At 39.1% G+C, this 21,000-nt stretch overlaps 2 protein-coding genes across 2 annotated transcripts; both read left to right on the top strand.

The window, feature by feature from the left end:
* The first annotated feature begins 248 nt into the window (after window positions 1–248).
* efna1b (ephrin-A1b) lies at window positions 249–12,210 on the top strand. The gene is made up of 4 exons (XM_028013014.1): window positions 249–505; window positions 10,145–10,440; window positions 10,537–10,719; window positions 10,837–12,210. Exons 1-4 carry the CDS (start codon window positions 408–410, stop codon window positions 10,956–10,958), a joined length of 699 nt encoding a protein of 232 aa, XP_027868815.1. The 5' UTR covers window positions 249–407; the 3' UTR covers window positions 10,959–12,210.
* Window positions 12,211–15,816: 3,606 nt separating this feature from the next.
* Window positions 15,817–20,711, top strand: slc50a1 (solute carrier family 50 member 1). Its single transcript, XM_028013648.1, has 6 exons — window positions 15,817–16,030; window positions 16,243–16,320; window positions 16,408–16,531; window positions 16,865–17,026; window positions 19,702–19,821; window positions 19,910–20,711. The coding sequence occupies exons 1-6, from the start codon at window positions 15,963–15,965 to the stop codon at window positions 20,015–20,017; spliced, it is 660 nt and encodes a 219-aa protein (XP_027869449.1). The 5' UTR covers window positions 15,817–15,962; the 3' UTR covers window positions 20,018–20,711.
* Window positions 20,712–21,000: the final 289 nt, after the last annotated feature.

The raw sequence follows: 21,000 nt of genomic DNA, 5'->3' as shown, positions 1-21,000 counted from the left end.
TCAGTATCTTTTTCGAACTTCATGCTGATATGTACATACAGTATTTTTTTTTTTCTTTGAAAAGAAAAAAAAATCATCACTTGTTTTGCCTTGGAGTAGTTCTGTATCTGACTACGTTCCTTGAAAAGACTGTCAGCCGCAGGCGAAGTGGAGGGATTGGATAAGGTGGGGAAAAAATTAACCTGTATCCTATTGGCTACTGAATAAGTGGGCGGAGTCACGATGAGACAAAACAGACAAGTTGCGCTCGTAAGAGACAGACAACAGCTTTAGAGTACAAGCGTCGCCTTCCACGAGTGCTCACTTTTTTACGCGCATTGAAATCTTTCACTGAGGACGTTTAATTTAAAAATAAAAATCTAAATATTTTTTCCAATTAACCGGCTGAGGAGAAGAGAACAGAAGCCATGGATGTGGTGTGTCTGATGTGTTTGGCGTTGACCATCGGTGCGTGGTTTGCCTCCGCGGAGCGGCACAGCGTCTATTGGAACAGCTCAAACCCAAAGTAAGTGCTCAGATCGGGGCTACACTTTCTCTTCCTGCAGCGCGGAGAATAGCAACTTCTAAATAAATTTAATCAGTCACTGTGCACGTCTCATTTAATTGAAACTGTTCTTACCGTTTTTGCTATTTCTGTGTGACCACATCCAAAACTGGTTTTAATTGTTACTTTCATAATACCGCTAAGCGTGTAGGTTATTGTTTGGATACCCTTTATATTAACTTTACGGATGCTATTCAGTGGTATATTTTACTCCAGGAAAAATAATTGACAAAAACACATCTGGATGCTGAAGTATGCTTGATTTTACAAAACGCAAAGTTTTTTGTTTATTTTAATTTAAATAAACCCTCTTTTTATGCGTATTGGGACTAATAGCTTCACAAGAAGCACAGGAATTCTGGACGGATTAGATTTTATGGGAGCTGAGAAAGTTTTGACAGAACTTGAGAGTCTGAAGCAGTAACATTTCATTCCGCCCTTTAACTGTCAAACATTTAGTCGCAGTCATGCACAGTATAAGTGAACACTGAACAATAAATTTGATGAAATGTTAATGAAAATAGGGACAAAACAGGAAAAATGCAAATATAAGTACTCAAAAAAACCTGATTAGTAACCTTTTGCCCCATTTGACATCATCAGAGGAAAGTGTGCATTAAAGCTTGGTATCATGAGAGTAGTTTACAACAAACTGGAAAAACAACGGGAAAATCTGAATGATATGATGCTTTTCAGGTGGCTAGGTGAGTTTGAGTGGTTAGCAGTTTTAAATATGTATATTAGATCAGAGAGTGGATGCCTTGACAGATGGACACATTCACCACTATATTTAACTGTAACACATAGACTCAGACATACTCTAATAGTAAAAAATAGACTGGCGAGTATGAACTTGGCCCATGCTGTCTGCGTGCTCTGCACCTGTGTGCGTGCGTGTGTCATGAAAAAGGCGTGTCTATTAGTAAGAGGGAGTTAACTGCCTAATGCAAGACAAGAAAGAAAGAAAAAACAGTGTGTTTTTCCATCGGTGAGGATTTGTATCCTGCAGAGACCGTGAGTCACATATAGTGCTGATGATTTTGTTTTGAGGTCAGAAATGTAATGCTATCCGGCCACTCAGTGGGATCGATCAGGCTTGACGTATCTCAACACGATTTATTGAGCTTTTAGCGTGGGGGGGCGAGTCATCTCAGTGAGTATTATTTTGAAATCGAGCTGAAGGACGGTCCCCGAGTCGTTGTTTTATTTATTTTTATCTGCTGCCCAGAGGGGTCGATTAAAACCCATCATCGAGAAGCAAAAAGGGCAAAACCATTACGGACAGTCAGTCTTGTCTTGAATACATTAGTTACTCTGTAATTGCCCTTCATCAATGAAAACAAGGGTGGTTAAAAAGGGAAAAACAATGGGTGTGATAATTTAATTGGAGACCTGAAGGTAAATGCAGTGTGCAGTCCTTGCATCATTTGTAGTGATTCAACAATATGCCTAACACCTAACTCACCTCAGACAGACTGAACAGGTGGGGAAAAATCTGGTTCACATAAGACCTGAGGAAAAATGTGTAACCAGGGTCTGATAAAACAGAGATCAGGGCCAGCCTTATTGACAAACCTTGTGATCACTTAAATGCCCCCTGCTGGCCTTGGAAACCTAATAAGGGTCTTAAATTCAGAATAGACAGGCTGAATAATTCACTGATTGTACAGATAGTAAAGACTGGCATCATAAATGGTACGTTAACTGTCGTAATTCAAAGATACTTTAACAGCTCTAAACTAATGAATGAAGGTTGTTCAGTGGATTCTTTGTTAAACTTTCACTTCCACTAGAACTTGAGAAAGTTGGAAAATGTACTCAAAACTGTTAGTACTCGAAAAATATTTGTCAAACATTACTTAAAATGACCATTGGACACCCTGCTGTTTTCTATATAAACAACTTCAAGTTGTGGAAACCAACTTAAAACTTAGGAAACCAATTGACAAAAGCAAGGTCGGCAACGCTGAGGTGGCTATGACTCTTACTAGAGGTGTGTCCCAATGTGAAATTCTGTTTGTGGGTTCCTACAATCTAAAGTCGGACCTCGAAGGGATATTGGAGCTCATTGGGATTGAGTTTAAATAAGACGGGGCAGGCAGATGGAGGGGTAGGAGGACGAGAGAATGGCCCGATCAAATGGAAAGTCAGATCTTGTGCGCTGTCTCTAATCCGACCCTGGACTATTTCTGCTGTCAAATGGGGGTTGCGTAACCAAACGAGGGGGTAAAAAATGATAGAAAAAGACTAATCCCTTCTTCTGCGTGTCTAAACATAGACTGACACAGATAAACTAAACAGAGAATCAACTTTTAGTGTCATACACTCTATTAATGTGCCCCAAATGTTAGGAAATCAAGATAATTCTTGGTCTTATTTTATTTCCTTCCAAATGTATTCTTTTCACTATTTCTTTTTCTATTGCATCCCACCTGCCCTGAACCATTCCCATGTGATCCATCAGTCTGCTGTTAATCAGACTGCATTGATCCATCTGTACGCTCCACAGATAATTGATGCTAATTGATCCTTGGCCTAATTGTGAGGCTGCACAGATTTATCTTACAGGAGGAGGACAGTGACCAGATGGCAGCAGTCTGCTCATTCATGTTGGGTACTATAGAGGCATGAATAATTTGCCATCTTGTCAGCAAGCCTAAGGAATTGTGGCCTAATCCCTCACACTGATTTGATACACAACTGTGTTTGCATGCTACTTTTTCTTACGTGACAGGTGAAGTCCTGTTTTTCCGCTACGTGTCTTGGCTCGTACAAGCGCTTACTAGTGCTTCTAGGGGAGAGGTTGAACTTACGCTGGCCCTTAACTGGGTTTAACTGGCAGCAGGCGTATTTTTGTTTTGGACTGACAGCACATGACTCCACCTGCACGTCAGAGAGCGAGAAAGGAGTGGCCTTTTTACCGTAGGCAGCCTCACCGAGACTTGACGAGTGTGTGACTCACACACACACACACACACGCAGTCCGCTTGGGGGCTGTGGGGCAAAAAAGGGGAGGACTTGGATGTTAATATTAGCCACAGACAGCATTCCAGCCTACTGTTACTATACTCAACTCTGTCAGCTGTGCGTGCAAGTGTTTTTTTCTCCCTCTGTACCTGTCTGTTCCTCTCCCCAGCTCTCCAACAGCTGGGTTTCCTCCCATTTTGACCCCAGGCCTTGCAGTTCTTTGTCTCTTTTTCTTATTAATAGTATACGTCATCTTATCTCTGTTACAACACCATCATCATCCATCTTCAGTGGACTGGGTGTTCCAGATATAATTTATCAGGTGTTTGGTGTAATGTAATATTCTGCTTATCTCAGCCTTGATGCTGATGCAGCAAACAGGTCTGCCGCTGGACTATATGTTCCAAGTGGTAAAGGTGGTTGATGTCACCCCAACCTGAAGATGCACCGATTAGAAGAACCAATTTCCAATCTTTGATTTTTGTAACCCCAAAACCAATTATCTGATTGGTTTTAGAAATCTGATTTCTGTTTAGAAGTTCTAGATTATCTGGCCCTGTTGCTGTTAAACAGACAAAATTACAGAAAACACACTTAAAACCCGTTTAGAATCTGAAATCATTGCTTAGCATGGCTAGTGCAACGAGCATTACTACATATTTAGTATATGCTCTTTCCATTTCTTCTCTTCACTTTTTTAATCTTTATTACATATCCACCACCATCTCCAGAGCCATGTACTGTCTTCTTCTATCCTCACCAGAATAAGAATGCAAACCCATACTAGCACATCCTCAGTCAGATTATAGTTTCTAATCTGACCACCTGACCTAGAAACACCAAATTTTATCATCCAGCCGCTATATGTGGTGATGTGGTGATGTAAGCTCTGTTCTGTCAGTCTCACAATAATCCCCCTGATGAGATTCATCGTGTAGAAGCACAATCAGATACACACTGCTCTTCCATTCATAATCAGGGCCCTTTATCAGCATCATGGCCCAGCTGGTATAACTATCCTGTTGCTTTATATACAGAGTCAGCCTGGGATGCTAGTAAATAGAAACGTATATACTTGTGTCTTTATTTTGTCCATGGAGATAGTGTTCTGTCATTAAGGTATCCATGCACCTCTGTTATTTGTCTTCACTTCATTCTCTTGCTTCCTTATCTATAGTCCAGACTTCCCCCACACACCCAGACCCCCCTCCTACTTCTCCCATCAGTTTCCCCTCTTTCTCACAGACCTTCCTCTGTTTTGGCCCCAGTAGTTTTCCACTATAGTCCTTCTCTGCCGACACAGGAGAGGCCACTTTACACATAATGTTGTCACATTACGAGTGAACAAGATTATATATGTGTGTGTGCCCGGGTCATTCATAGCATTTCATGCATACTTGTATAGTAAAGCAGACTGGTGTCTACAGGAAGCTCACTGTCGCCCCCTGAAGTCAGAGCTGGGAACATTGGGACACTTGCTCTTACAATTACAATAAGCCCTTATTAAATCTTTTTGAATAAAAAAATATATGTTGGTTATGTTCCCCACTCTCACAGCATATTACAGGAATAGGTCAGGACTTTTGAAATTATGTTGTCTTAAGTTATGAGCACTTAGTAACTCTAAAAACATCACAGCTTCATATCCACACTCTATTTTCATCAGATTTGCATTTGCTGATTATTTGCAAAGAAGCCAGTAATTATTTACATGAGTGTTACACTGCAAACGCTTTTTCTGTATGAAACATGTACTAAAACCATGAAAAAAAATGTAAATACATTTTGGGTGTCGCAGTGAAGGGGAATGAAATAGGGGGAGAGGTAGCAGCCTGGGTATAGGTTGAGGTGAAGAAAGGGGTTTGTGTTGAGAAATTAGCCTGGATGAAGAGCTCCAGTTTATTATGTCAGCCTTAAGAGACAGGACAAAGCGGGAGAAAGCGTGGGGGTGGGCTGGATGTGGAATAATAAAAGAGAAAGGGAGACTGAGGGAGGAGAGAGTGGACAGTGATGGATGAAGGGAGGGAAGAGAAGCACTGTTGTTGACATGGGTTAAGGTTCTCAACTTGCATAAGTATCTTTATGCATAAATGAGACCCCAACTCAATTATAAAATGCAACGTTGAACTCTAAAGATGTAATAAAAACTAGTTGCAAATAGCTGCAATGGTGGATAGTGGAGGAAGAATTCCCTCCTGTTAGATTACGATGGAAGCTAATATAGAAAGACTTTTTAGATTGGCTATTATGTGACAGCCCGCTATGAGAGACTAAAAACCCATTAGGCCTCCTGACAGCTCGTGTGAAAGGAGGTGTGAATCTGTCATACCGCAGCAAATTAATAGCGTATTAAGTTCAGACTTCACAGTGAAAGTGTGATAAAGCAGTATAAGAAATTTGATGAGTATGCCTTGTGAGAAACCATCTGAACCGTAACCCCCCTGCCTGGTTGTGACATTCCAGAGTGTGCACACTTTCTACTGATTACCTGCACAGCAGATGCAAGAAGGATAGGAGGAGGGGGGTTTCTGGCTTTCTCCTTGAATGTTTTGTGTGTGTGAGGCATATATCACCGATGCTGACTTGGATGGTAGCGTCTGTGAGCAGTTGCGACTCTGAACTCTAACCCCTCGACCCTGACCAGCAGTTTGAAACTCTCTCTGGAGAGGCGGCAAAAGACAGACGTTCCTCTGTAAGTAGTTTGCCCAAAACCAGTGGGGGCTCTTCGGGGGTGCAAATGGAGGTAGGGGTGGGAAAAGAGAAGAGGAAAGCAGGAATGACAGGAAGAAGACAAAAACAGAAGAGTATTGCAATGACAATGGCAAGACTTCAAAGCATCAAAGAGACAAGTGTTGAAAAAGCCACCTTCTGCAACAACCATTGCAGCTGTTTACTATTTTATAACCCCCCTGTAACCTAACAAAGGGTGCTGGTCATGTTATCCCCTTTGCCAATTTTTGAGTACCTAATATGTAATTCATACATTTCATACCTAATTTAGACATATGAAATCTATGAACGGGAGGGTTTATACCCACCTTGGCAACTGACAATTCAGAGTAATTATTTGTATTTTACTCTGTGTATTGCATGGAAATTGTGGTTATTTAACTTGAATAAAGGATATCTACAAGCAGGTTATTATTTTGGTTTGGTGGAATGCCATTTGGTTGGTCAGCGGTCATAATCTGTCATATTTCAGAAGAGTGAATTGGCCTAGACACTAATCAGAACCAAAAGAAATGGAAACAAAGCAAACACTCAACTTTCAGGAAATTATTTGCTTTTTGATTAAAGTATTTAAGATGTATCTCCATTAAAAAATTAATAATTTAACAAAATGACACAGAAGGAAGAAATGGTGACACATGAAAAGGGTTTACCAACTGGTAATAGGCTAAAGTGACCAGGACACTCTTATAATACACACCTCTTAGTTGATGACGCAAAAACTGGAGTAGCTCTGCTGTGAGAAATGACCTGCAGAGGGGAACAAAGACAACAACCTTCAACCTCCTCTGTTTACCCACACCTCCATCTCATGTAAGACATGAACACACAAGGGACTATGCAAGGCCTCAATGAGCAGATGTGTTCAGGAGCCCGGGGCACCACACGCCCTGGATAAGGGTCTTCAGAGAATCTCAAAGGAGAGCACACACTCAAAACCCCAGCGCGTAGGAAGAGGAAGCGGTGTGTAAAGTAGGTTTTGAACAACTCACACACACCTGGCTCTGAATCGCTCAAAGGACTGAGCTATCAGGTTTATTGCATCTCTCACTCTCCTGAGAAATCCCAGTCGGAGGTGAGCGTAGATGCGGGAAGATGAGCGAACAAGTAAAAGGAGGTTGGTGGAATTGGAAAGGTTTTCATCTTGTGGTGACATTCGTGTTGGCCAACCGAGATGATACAGCCAAAGGCCCCTCAGCCATACGGATGCACACATTAGACAACTCCACATTAGTCAGGGCAGTGAAAGCTCCTCGGAGGTTTAAGCAGAGAGGTTGAAGGGGCCCTGTAGCCTTCAGGCAGTCTGTCTTCGGGGAGGCAGAGGGTATAATTACACCCCATTCATTCCTCCTCCCCTGCTTTTGCTCATAACACATTGGTCCCAGACCCCTAACAGCTTTTAATTAGCTAGACCATTGGAGGAAGGGAAAAGGAGGAGGTGAAGAGAAGGATAAAGAAGAGTTTTCTTAAAAGCCCAAGCCGTGAATTAAATTAGCAACAGAATCTTTTTGTTCAGTTGGCTTTTGACAAGACCGTGTTTTAATGCAGAGCCAGGCCAGACCGCTAACAAGTAGGCGGTGTGGGGAGGAAAAATAAGGTGTATTCCATACAATTTTAAGCTATTCTTCACTTCAGAAGGAACCACTTGAGACCTCCAAACGCCTTGTTTGCTCCAGTCCTGTTATTATGGCTTGGGCATGAGAGAACAGCGGAGGGAAGCGAGAGGAGATCTGAGTTTATCTGGCCAATTTCGCTGCTACAGATGTGTCTATTGTTTCTGCAGAAGCATTTGCTATGGCATCCAGGCACAAATGCATATTTACACACCTTTGCAAAAGAATTTACACAACAAAGACCTTTACTTAGGGGGAAAAAACCCTGATTATAAGCAGAAGGTAGTAATCAGTCTTATTAGCCCTGGATAACAAGTGCAGTGCTGTGCTCTGCTAACAAAGCGTGTTTTGACAGGTATGTTAGAGCTAACCAATGTATTACAGGCTTATGGAGGAGAAGGAAGGAAGGAGGGGTTAGGGGGCCCTCACATGGAGCCTGGGTGTCTGACTTGGCTGGGGTGGGGGGTCCTGACAGGAGTCACAACAACAGGTCGCTAAAAGGAGGTGGGGTGGGATCAGAGCCAGCAGGTCTCCGGCTTTGATGACAGCGTTACTGCAGACATAAACAAAGGCAGACACACAGGAGCTGTTTTCTTGTCACTTTTACGTGCTACAACATGCTACAAGCATTCAGATGCACCTTTTTAAAGGGTTAGTTTAGGATGTAAGGTTGTATTCTAAACTTAAAATGTTACATTACATGGTTAAAGTGGACTCCTTGCGTCTTAAAAGCAATCGAATCTCAAAGAGATTGTAGTAGTTTATTCAGACACTATTTCAGAAACATTAATTAGTCTTTGTTTTGGAATCAGGCATTTATTAATGCAAAAAGCTTACAATTATTTACACAAAAAAAATTGCACCAGCAGCAATAGTGAAGTGAAAAAGTAAAGTATTTCCTGTCAGTGTAATAACTGTTTGATATAAAATAGTAGTATAAATGGTAAATGGCCTGCACTTTTATAGCTTTTTATAAAGTCCAGAAAACCCCAAAGCACTTCTACCTTCAGTTATTCACTGAGACATTCACATGCAGAATGTGTGCGGAAAGAAAAGAATAAACTACGGTTTCCTTAAATCACTGTAATATTTCTGTTTTTACAACGCTTTACTTGTAATCCAAAGAGTTAGTATTACAGGAAACACTTAACATGTTCCATTCTCAGTGCGCAGAGTCTTTAGGCCCTCTGAGGATGTAATGGGAGTTGTGTGCAAATAAAAACCTTTCATCGCCTCCTTTTTCTGGCAGATCTTACAGAAGGAATAACATGTCAACTAGATGGCCTCATCTGCTTTGTGTTTGTAGAGGCAAGACTAGTTAATTTATTTTTTACATATAAATTGCCCCTTCTCCTCTAAACCCATTAATTCTGCTCCAAAACCGGAGGCCCCTACTGATTAGCAGAAAGTAAATGCATAACAGCAGCTTTTCGGTTCTCGCTAAACAATCTCAGATGCGCTTGTGGGGATTAAAGGGGTTTATGATGATGTGTCCATACTTTATCAGGACATGGGAAGCATAGGATGCCAGCAAAGAGGCTTGAAAGAAACAATAAAATGAAGTAGAGGGTGAAGACAAAAAACAGGGACAGTAGAATATGACAGCAAATTACAAACATTCAGGTAAAGAAAGTGTTTAAACAGAGACTCGGGATGGCTGCATCAAGGACCAATATCTTTCATGACTGGTGTGGCTTTTATGCTGTATTTTTATGTGTGACAACCAGTGGTGGAAATCTAGAGAAATCTAGAGAAATCAACTAGATAAATCTCTAAAACATTGTCTTTAATCTCATTAAAAAGACAGGAAGAGTAAATTAGAACATTTTAGAAGTTTTTAACCTTGCTATACCTTAATGCCTGGAACTGACACACACTTGTGGTTGAATAGAGAAATATTATTTGGGGAATGACGTAAACTTATTATTTTCCACTTACTTAATGGCAGTTAAAAAGGGAAACTCCATTTGTGAGGAAAACACAATGGAGAGGTGTGCAGTGGGTATAGTGTGTGACGTTTGTAATCTTCTGGGTGTGTTTTCTTGTCTAAAAACAACATAAACAGGTCAAGCCTGATTGGGCTCCTTCTAATTCTGTTGCTGAAATCAGTTTGCACACGCTCACCGAAACAAAAACCTCCTCACATTGTGTTCTGCATATTTAACCTATCCGTTGACACGTGTTATTTGTGTGAGACTGTTGTCAATTTGCCGCACATGTTAGAGAACAGATGATATGAGAAAAGCTGGGGCATTTGTCACTAACCTCTTCTCCCTCTTTCTCTCTAAAGCTTCCTGTGGGATGACTACACGGTGAAGGTGCGCATCAATGACTACCTGGACATCATCTGCCCCCACTACACTCACGAGGAAGTACCATCGCATTCAGCAGAACGCTATGTGCTGTACATGGTGGAGAAGGAGGACTATGACGTGTGCAAGCCTCACTCGTTTGATCAGCTCCGCTGGGAGTGCTCCAGACCCTTCGCTCCCCATGCGCCGGAAAAATTTTCAGAGAAGTTCCAGCGCTTCACGCCCTTCACACTGGGAAAAGAGTTCAGGGCGGGGGAGAGCTACTACTACATCTGTAAGTCTCACAAGAAAAATGAGAATTTTACATTTGCTGTGATCTTAGACTTTTATTTGACTAAAAACGTCCCTTATTCTTTCTTGAAATCTACAGCCAAGCCAATGCATCACCATGGCAGCGACTGTCTGAGGCTGAGAGTCGATGTCGTCGGACATAAAGGCTCTGCAAAGGCTAATGGAGACAAATCCAAGGCAGAGGAGAGCCAAAAGGAGGAGGAAAAAATTACATTTATTGTTGCTGGAGGAGTTCACAACCCCTCCAACCGACTCCCAGCAGGTGAGGACTGATTTTAAACAAAACAGCTCAAACTGGACTTGGGCCTCAGATCAGCTCAAACTGGGTGTGTTTACCATTCCTGACTGATGAAATCCTGTGCTCTCTCCCTTCTCTCAGATGACCCCGCTGTCATGGAGCCAAACGTCCAGAGGAGCATCGGCAGCTCTGCAGCACAGCTGGTGTCTTTGTCGTTCTTTTTCACCATGACCCCCGTCTTATTAGCCATGGCGCTGCACTGAGGCCCACCATTAATCCAAAAACAGACATTTTCAACCCGATGCAGGATGTCGGGACATGAACACTGAAATTTTTTTATACATATCTATTTGTGAGTTTTTTTTATACGAGCATGGACAGTATATGTTGTTCAGTGTGTGTTTGATGTGTTTGTGTGTGTGAGTGTGGAGCGTAGATCGCTCCAAAGAAGAAAAAGACCTGCAAGATATTTTTTTTCATCTTTAACTTTCTTTCTTTAGTCTTGAGGATGAAAATCCTCGATTTTGACAATTTAAGATGCACACACTTTTCAGTCATCATGAACAAAAGCTACAAGCAGAATGATCAAAATATGAGTTTAAAACCACATCAACCTTTGTGATCATGTGTTTTCCGATGTTCATGCCATTGGTACAGCTGTGCATTTTCTTACCCTACTCTTGTTTTTTCCTCCTCTACATGTAGAGAAATTATTGTTTTTTTTACTTGTTTGTAATATTGTTGTCAGCAGCTACCAAAGTGGTAACTATAATGTAGGATATGTGTAATGTTGTGTAGCACTCAGCTCCTTATTCAGCTTCAGTCATCTAAATATTCCACGTTTCCATGTTTATCAAAGAAAATGTTTGTCAGAAGGTCAAACTGGAAGATATTCACATTATTTTAATTTGAAAATAATATTTTTACATGGAAAATATTTTTATTAATATTTCCCATATAAAGATATTGCAACCTTTACAGTCCAAAGAGCAATTAGTTCACTAAAATCTACCTTCAAAGACCAGGTTGCTAAATTACTACTGCATACAAAAGTTTAATAATTAACAAACACAAAATTATTTCTAAATTTGTTTTGTTTATCTAAATCTGTCAAAAACTATCCGAATTTTTCAAATGGCTGTTTCTTAACTCTCACCTCCTTATGTATCAACATAATTTCTCACAAGGATGAGAATTACTAATAAAGGGAACAAAAATTATTTGAAAAGTTGTTTGACTCTGGTTTTAGGAGCTGAGCTTCATCAGTACTTCATCTCATTTGTTCATTTATCCAATCTTGACCTTACCTGGTACACTGGTTTGTGTTTTAATCCTGCTCATCAAACCTCAACGTGAAGGGTCTTCCCAGAATAAGGTTATTTTCCTGTTAAAAACACGCTTAACTCATTTTTGTTGATGTTTATATGTAAAATTGTACATAAAGAAAGTTATGAGAAACTGTTTTAAGATGTGAAAAATCTTTTGTGAAATAAAAAAATGAACATGCAACAATGACTAAAATCTGTCTGGTTTTTATCATTGTTGTGAAATGTCTGATTGCAGCAACCCACCTCGGATCTTTAAACCCCTAGGAGACTATAAAGATTTTGATGGATGACACAATATTTTGGCAAAGCTGTCCGTCTCTCGCCTGATGAAGCCTCTCCAAGTTTCCACCCTCTACGCTTTCCAAACCCCAGTTTTCGCATCCCCTCTCCTTTCATCTCCAGTGTACAGCAAGACCTGGCTTAGATTTCACAGTCTCAAAACTAAACACTAGAGCCCAGAGGTCGCTTGACAAGGAACCAAGGAGTCCAGGAGAAATGGGGCCCGTAAGCTAACTGACAACCAAGTGTAAAGGTGTCACGTTTGTGTCCTTGCCCTCGGTCTTTTTCTCTCTTTTCCTCATTTTAGCTTCTTCACACACCTTCGTTTGAGGTAAAGCCGAACATCCTCCTACACAGCTGGATGTTAGAAAGAGGCGCACAAAAGCTCAGGCCTGCTAACCTCAAGGATCGCTGAAAACTGTCAAAAGTCACTACTCCTTGTAAAACCACGCAGCATACATAGTCAAAGTCAGGCCGTGAAACAGAACTGTTAGTTTTTCCATGATCACGTCATGCCTACATCCACTGCCTGATGATCACACAACCTTAAAAATTATTGTGTAATTGCAAGAATAGTGTGTTCAGAGGGTTAACACAGGACAGAGGTCAACTTCATGCTCAGTACAGAAACCAGATCTCGTCACTGCATCAAATTGTGGATCTCTGCAGCTCCTCCAGGGTTACTGTGGTTCCATGGTTGCTTGTCATATCAATGGAGTCTTTGCCCCATTTTGGTCTTATGACGCTGTTTGTTTTCTACAATTCTCAAACCTCTGAAGCCCTCACAGTAGCTTGTCAACATCAGCGTCTGAATGTGTGCATGAATGGATGAATGATTGAATGTAGTGTGAAGCGCTTTGGGGTTCTCTGGACTGATAAAGTGCTACACATTTACAGGCCATTTACAATTCACAGAACAGCTGGATTTATGCTAAGATTAAATGTTATCACAAAAAATCCAGTAAAATATATAGAAATTTGTAATTGTAAAGTTTCAACATGGGTATCATTCACAGAGTAATCATGCTTTTTGCAAAGTACCACAAAAACATTAATATTACAAATATGTTGGTTATCTTTGCTAACTAAAAAGAAGCACAATTGTTTGATTGATTTAGCATATGTAAGAATTTGCATTTGATTATTGATTATTGACCTTATGTCATATTTAGTCACAGCTCCTTTTGCAGCAGTCACTGCCTTTATTGATTGAGTGACTTGTACACTGGCATTTTGACATTTTCCAACTCTTCCAGAGCAATCTGCTAAAGTTGTAGCAGGTTTAAAGGATGGCGTCTCAACACAGCAACTTTTAGTTCTTGCCATATATGTTCAAGGTTAACTTCTGGGGTCATAGAGAGATGTTTGAGGATAGTCCAGTATGTTCCTTTCCCAGTCAGTCAGTCTAGAGTTATTTAGGCTAGATGTTTTGACTAATTATGCGTTTGGAGGATCAATAACCTGAAACTAATGCTGAGATTCTGTCAGCATATTTCTCTCCAGATAGACTTGATGGCCTCAAGATTTCATTGTTTTGTACAGATCCAAGGTTCCGTGTGTTGGATGCAGCGAACCAGCATCAAACCAAGATTTGTATCCCGTTCTTATTCCACAGTAGGTTTGTTTAGAAGCTTAAGTTAGCTGACCAAGAAGCTCAAGTTTTTTTTGTTTTTTAAATCAGATGAGCACAAATATTTCTGAGAATCTCTGGAGCTTGTTAAAACATATTTTAGAGATTTCTTTTCAATATGTTTGTTTCTCTTTTTGTCATGAATGAAATGGAGCCCCATTTTGGTTCAAAATACAGTGAATGGTGTAGAAGCTGGTTTTGGTTTCTTCTCTTCTGCATTATTCGTCTGATCAACCTCAGCTTGCGTTTCCTCCTCCGTCCACATCCCTGAAGTTTGGCTGCAGTTCCATGAACCTTTCAGTTTGAAATAATTCTAGTCACAAGAACAAACCAGACTAATGTTGCTTGGAGAAGATCTTGTTGTCTTTACATCTACAATATTTCCTCTGAGCTCCCCAGAGAGCTCTCTTGCCCTCGCTTTCTCTGATCCTTGATGGACCTAATAATACCAAACTACAAAGTAACACGTTTAATTAAGCCTAATTACAAGTGATAAGCTTGAGGCACTTGTGATACTAATTAAGGTCAAATGGGCTGCAACATGATGATGACATCTGCAAGGATTTTCTAGGGAACCAACTAGTCTGTTCCTATTAGGTTAGAATATCTTTATAAAATAAACAGCAAATCATTTCTATTTGCAATTTTACAATATCACATTAAAAAATGCAGGTAGACAATTGTTTTTAAATAAATTAATTCTTAGGGATAATTAACCATTATTTCATTGAATTGTAAGGACATTAAGTCTTTGTTAGATACATGATTGTTTGTCTTGTTAAATAAAGCAGTAGCAACAAATTAGCTATAAATGTTGTGCAACTAAAGTAAAACACTTAATTGTTTAAGTTCTTTGTAAAAAGACTGTGAAAGACTTGAAGAAGACTTTAAATTAATTGATGAAGATTCTTAAAGACCCAAATAATTTAAAAATCCTTGACACTTTTGTAGCAGGGTTACAGTATTTCAATTTGAGTTTAATCTCTTGTATGGCTCAGAAAAATGACAAGGTTGTCCTTACAAATGCAGTCCAGTAATACTGACATATTTGAGAAGTCTTGTACTGTACTGGGAAAAGGAAAAACTGACTCTTAGAGATTTGTTTTAAAGTTGCACACAAGTCAAATTTGATTATTTTAAAATATGCTTTAAAATTTACAGTCTTCTGAAAGTTAGGGCACAACATTGCATATTCAGTTCAATGTTCACATATAGATGTCTAATCGAATTCTTTATAGGAATGAGTTATTTAATATCAATTAGACATGTGAATAAAAATGCATTTTCTAACAGAGGAAAAATTTTAAATATCCAAAACGAAAAACTTTGGTGAGACACTTCTAATGCCACCCACAGTCTCTGGTTCTAGGTCTGAGGAAGGTTTTTCCTATTCACTTCCCTTCACTTTCAACTGTGAGATATTTGTAAGTTCAGCCTGTTTTAAGACACAGCAAAGCATCTGAGTTTAACATCTACGCCAGCAGTAGGTCATATGATATTTATTTCATTTAAATGAATTAACTAATACACTGTTTAAGTACAGAATAAATAGTTTTTTCGACCTGTTTTCATTTTGATATGAAACTGTATCTGATTACTTTGAAAATAAAAAAAATCCTATTATTGATCAGTTGATTAATTCCGGATTTTGTACTCCAAAGTGTAGCAATTATCTTGTATTTACTGTTGAATTAAAAGTTTAACTTTACTTCCTTGAATTATTGATCGCCTTTGACGGTCCTCTACTGCTCGAGCAGGACCTTTACTTATCAGCGGCGTGACGTTTCCTGTGACGTTTTCTATCGTTTCAACATCCAATTGGTCAGTTCCACCCCTCCTCTAGTCGCACAGCCAATCAGAAGGCAGAAACACCGAGCACAATGATTACAAATACGGAAATCCTATTTGAGAATCCTGGTATCTCTGCAGCCGATATTGTTTTTCTGTACTTTGATAAGTTTTGGTTGAAATCACCGAAAGAGCGTGTAAAACAAAGGTGACAGGTGCAATAGATATCTGATCTCCACTCTATGGATTTGACTCAGCTTCTATCATGGGCCTGCATCGTGTTCACAGTCGGGATGTTCTCGACAGGACTGTAAGTTTTCTACAGTAATTCCACCCGGGTGGATGTTGTCAAATTGGTTAAAAAACGACGTTAGTTTTATCACTAGTTGCAGCTGCAACTTGTGCTGGTCTGAATTTAGATAAACGAACTCTAAACTTTGTATTGTTTGACAAAGAAATGCGCTGCAGCAGAGTGCGTTTACGTGTATTTCTTATGCATTTGCTTTATATTTGTGCTTCTAGGACCGACCTGAAGAAAATGCGAGAATCCAAAAGTGCAGACAACATCCAGTTTCTCCCCTTTCTCACCACGTGTCTGAAGTAACTTTGGTGTTTTTTGAGCCTTTCTCCATCATCTGCACCGATCAGTTCAGTTCGGCTCACCTAACGCTGCTCCTGTTTCCACAGTAACCTGGGCTGGCTGTTTTACGGCACTCTGAAGAGGGATCACACCATTGTCGTAGTGAATGTCATCGGAGCTCTTCTCCAAATCCTCTACATTGTCATGTATTTCCTCTATACTAAACAGAAGGTAATACAAGACATGGTGTAAAATCAATCACATATGAAAATTTGCCAAGTTTAGCTTGAGTGGCCCTTCAAATAATGAGAAATAAAATGTTACATTCTATTTTAAAATGGAATAAAAACTAAGATTTCCCATACTATTTGGTCTACACAAACACAGCAGCCAACAGGATGTACTTCATCTAATTATTCCATTCAGGTGTGGTGCAGCAGAGGCAAATCTTAAAGTTGCAGGACACCAGCCCTTGAGGACTGGAGTTTGACACCCCTGCTGCATATAGAGTATTTTAGTAATCCTTTTATATGACTAATTATTCTGACTTTGTGTTTGTTCCAGCGACTTGTGGTGCTTCAGACTCTGGCAGCAGCAGCAGTGTTGGTCTGTGGATGGTTATACTTCACTACCGTTCTAACAGAGGGAGAGGCTCGACTCAATCAGCTCGGTCTCACCTGCAGCGTGGTCACCGTCAGCATGTACCTGTCTCCGCTCACAGACCTGGTAAGGCACATTATGGGCACACATATGAAACAGGCTTTTTATCTTTTTTTTCTAAAAATCTCTTAGAAATTTTAAGGACACATTTAAATATGATGGGATCCTGTGTGGCTGAGGCATTTTAAAATGCTTATCAGAGGAAATTTAGAGAGACCATTTAACCTAACCATCATGTTTTTGGCTAGTGGGAAGTAGTTGGGTACAGAGATGAGATCAGCTTTCGTGATTCCAGAATTATAAGGAGATTGAGCAAAATGATGTCCATGGAAGACTTTCAAAAGCTTCTGGCACAATTTCACACACTTCTTACAATGATGTAGACCAAACTGAAATGTGTTGGACTGATAATAAAGTTGGTTTCCTAATACTTCAAGTACTGCCGGAGACTACACCAGCAGTACACCATGAGTGTTCACAGACCAAACAAGGTAAAAATATAAAGGCCAGTTTCTCTAAAAAACATATCGTTAATTATTGAAGATGTTTGTGAAAATATTCTGTGAACTGATGAAACAAAAGTGCAACTTTTGTCCTGGTACATCTGATATAAAACTTCTGTTGTATTTTAGGTCAATATATCACACCTACCATTAAACATAGTGGTGGTAATGATATGGTCTGGAGCTGCTGGAGGACCTAGACCTTGTACCATAAAACATAGAACCATGAATTCTGCTTTCTAGCAGAAAATCCAGAAGGAGAGAGCCCAGCCATCAGTTTGTGATCTTTTGGGAGCAATTGCATTTTTAACATAACATGTTAGAAAGTCTCCTCCCCCCCCCCCCCCCTTTTTTTTGATAAATAAATAATTGAAAACTCCCATTTTTTTTCTCACCTTAGGTTTGTCTGCATCTATGTATTTCATATCTAAAAAGCATAAAGAGAAGAAAATTGTAAGGGTGGAAATGTTGGTATCTTTTGTAACATTACCATCTACTTAATGCTTAAACAATGTTAACTTACTGCTTATTTGGTTGATGATGTAATTCTAAATTTCAAGGTAAGGATGCCTTGAAATCCTTACCTTGGATTATCCTAAGATTAGGCTGTATATTTTTTATAAAGAAAATTGACTATAAACCTCTAAAAACATTTGTCACAGTCAATTGTTCTATTCCTCAATGAGCACCAGCCAGTCGCAGCTAAGTTCATATTCTTGAACTCAAATCAGACCCTATGTGCATCTGCAGATTTGAAGGAATACACATCTTGCTCTTTTTCTTTTTCCTTTCGTCACTTCTCATAATGTTGTAGTTCTGTCCTCCATCCTGTTTGTTTCCTTCCATCCATCTGCTTCGAGCTCTGAAATGACCCCCAGTCAGTTTCCTGCCTTTCATTCCTCTCTGTTTTCCTGTTGTGCTGATTCTCCTCTGCTTTGGTGCTTCGTCCACTTGGTAACGTTCTGTTTTTTCCTGACACTCTGCACTGAAAATACTAACACCAAACCTTTCTTTCAACCTAACCCTCACTAATCCTAAGATTACACAACAACACAAAAACATCAAACAGACAGGAAATTTCACAAGCAAACTTTTGTTTAGCCTTTGGAATTGTAAGTTATGATGTAACCCACCCTGTAAATTGGTTACTGAGACTTTAAATGTAGATAAAATCACACAAATAGACAAGGATTAGGGTTTATTGTAAGCAGGCAATTCAACTAGTTTCAGTCATTTCTTTGATTCATTCAAAAGACTTTAGAAGGGATAATTAGAAGTAAAAGTAAAGGAGACTGTTTGTTACAGCCCTGCAGGTTACCTGAAGACGCACATAAGAGAGAAAAATAAAACTAATTTACCAAAACATTCTTACATTTTAAAATGTTTTTAGAAAGAAAGCACTAGAAACTGTTGACAGTTGTCTTTATTTTTTCTTTTTTATGTTGACTTGAACCACAATTGTAGGAATATTTCACATGCTGTTGAATCCTTGCCAACAGGAATTCGTGCAGACATGAAGACAAAGGATGAAACATTGTACCAGCTGTTGTGATCTTATAGCGGACTATGACTAAAAAGCCTGAAAAGTACTTTGTCATTAGTTGTTAAGACAGGTTAATAACCTTCCCCCTGGTGTGTTTGAATTGGCACAGGAGAGTATAAAACCCCCAAAACTACAACCACAGGTGGTAGAATAGCCAAATATTGTCCTCAAAAGTAGCACTACCTCACTATATTTTTACTCAAGAAGAAGTCAAATGTTGTCATGCCAAAAAAAATCTCAAGTAAGTAGTTGAGTTTAATCTGACTTAATTTATGAAAACTGTGTAATCATACAGATAAGATATAAAATTCTGTTCAGGTTCTGGTAGTCTAAATAATAAAATGAGTAAAAATAATTTGCATCATTACAAAATAATATGAACATGTATGTTATCATACATGCAAGTGAAACATATTACATTTTGAAGTTGGTGTTCCTTCGACTTTCACACTTGCAATTCAAACTCGGACACACCTTTCTATAAATTTGTCTTTCATCTATATTTTTGGAAATTTAATCTTTCAAACAACCAGACTGCATGATTAAATTGCATCCTTCTACCAATCAGCAGTAGCTCCAAGTCTTGTGACAAAGCAGTTTTAGAATAAAGATCTTAAAATGGTGGTAATAGAAAAGACCATATGACCAATTTTCACTGGCATAGATATAAAATTTGCCTTTGTTTCCATTTCCAGGTAGCAATAATCCGCAGTGGTAACGTGCAGGTCCTGTCCTTCCCTCTGACTGTAGCCACCTTCTTCACTTCAACTGCCTGGGTTCTTTATGGCCTGCAGCTAAATGACTACTATATTATGGTAAACTAAAGATATTCACACAGTCCATCCTACTTTCAAGCCAAAAATAAGTGATGTTGCTTCATGTTTTTCCTTTTGTTGTTTCCAGGTTCCAAACACACCTGGAATCTTCACCAGCTTGATCAGATTTTACCTGTTCAGGAAATTTGCCACAACTAGTCAAGGTTCACCTTCCTATAAGCCTTTGCATACATGAGGAGAAAAGTTTGTGAATAAAAGCGAAAAGACAATTCAAGCCTTTCAATTTATGGAAGAGGAGCTCTTCCATTTTTTTTTCACGCATATTAAGTGACACCATGTGTGAAGTGGTGACAACATAAATAATATAGATGTTTTACAAGGAGCTAATCTTATTTTTCTGCCGCTATATTTTAAAATGTGACCCTTGTTTTTTCTCTGTCGTCCCGTACGGTTGAGCTTGTTACTATGCGTTACTAGCATTTGCTGATATTTTTTTTTCTTCTTTGTGATGTTGAGAAACGATTTGATGAACTGAACTCAGCATTATAGCCAAAGATTTATAGGAGTTCGACTTTCTCGACTGCTAGTCTATTTATATATATTTACATAAATATAAATATTTTTGTCCCTTTGTACTCGCATAAGGAATATTTTGATTATATCGTTACATATTTTTCTGCACAACTTGAAGAAAGTTCTTATCTCTTCAGAGTGGATACTTGTGCCTTTTTATGTAGCCTTGTATATAGACTATGTCCTGCCTGTGGTATTGATATTTGTCCAGGAACCTTTTCTAAATATTTGGACCTATGCCTTTTTATATATGGGAAGGGTTTATTGAACTGACTTTCAAGGTCAAGCAGTTTACTTCTTTTTTTGTTTATTTTTATCATTTGTATGTGGAATTTAATAAATGACACTGTTACAGACTTTGTGTTCTTGTTTTTGTTTTAGAGACTAAATGTTTTTGGGGGGGTTTCTGATAGCTGTAATGTCAAGCCTGATAATCTAATTCAACATTTTACAAAAGTATTGATATAGTTTTTTTGTTGTTGTTTTTTTAACTATGAAAATCAGAAAAGTGCACCCAGAGTTATATAATTTAATTGCAAATTAAATTCTAGTGAACTGTGGTTCTACAAGTACTCCCGATAGCTGACTAAAAATGTATGCCGCAGTTTTCTGATTTGTATTTGTAAGAAAAAAAAAACAAAGAAC

This window comes from Xiphophorus couchianus, chromosome 3 (assembly GCF_001444195.1).
Source record: "Xiphophorus couchianus chromosome 3, X_couchianus-1.0, whole genome shotgun sequence".
Classification (NCBI taxonomy): domain Eukaryota; kingdom Metazoa; phylum Chordata; class Actinopteri; order Cyprinodontiformes; family Poeciliidae; genus Xiphophorus; species Xiphophorus couchianus.
The sequence above is the reverse complement of the archived record's forward strand: the minus strand, read 5'-3'. Positions and strand labels throughout refer to the sequence as shown.

What these genes read in the sequence shown, in the direction of transcription:
- efna1b (XM_028013014.1), top strand. Translation starts at nt 408, where the DNA reads ATGGATGTGGTGTGTCTGATGTGTTTGGCGTTGACCATCGGTGCGTGG. An exon ending in TGGAACAGCTCAAACCCAAA is followed by an intron (nt 506 to 10,144) that starts GTAAGTGCTCAG and finishes TTCTCTCTAAAG; the next exon opens with CTTCCTGTGGGATGACTACA. An exon ending in GGAGAGCTACTACTACATCT is followed by an intron (nt 10,441 to 10,536) that starts GTAAGTCTCACA and finishes TGAAATCTACAG; the next exon opens with CCAAGCCAATGCATCACCAT.
- slc50a1 (XM_028013648.1), top strand. Translation starts at nt 15,963, where the DNA reads ATGGATTTGACTCAGCTTCTATCATGGGCCTGCATCGTGTTCACAGTC. An exon ending in GGGATGTTCTCGACAGGACT is followed by an intron (nt 16,031 to 16,242) that starts GTAAGTTTTCTA and finishes TTGTGCTTCTAG; the next exon opens with GACCGACCTGAAGAAAATGC. An exon ending in TGTCTCCGCTCACAGACCTG is followed by an intron (nt 17,027 to 19,701) that starts GTAAGGCACATT and finishes TTCCATTTCCAG; the next exon opens with GTAGCAATAATCCGCAGTGG.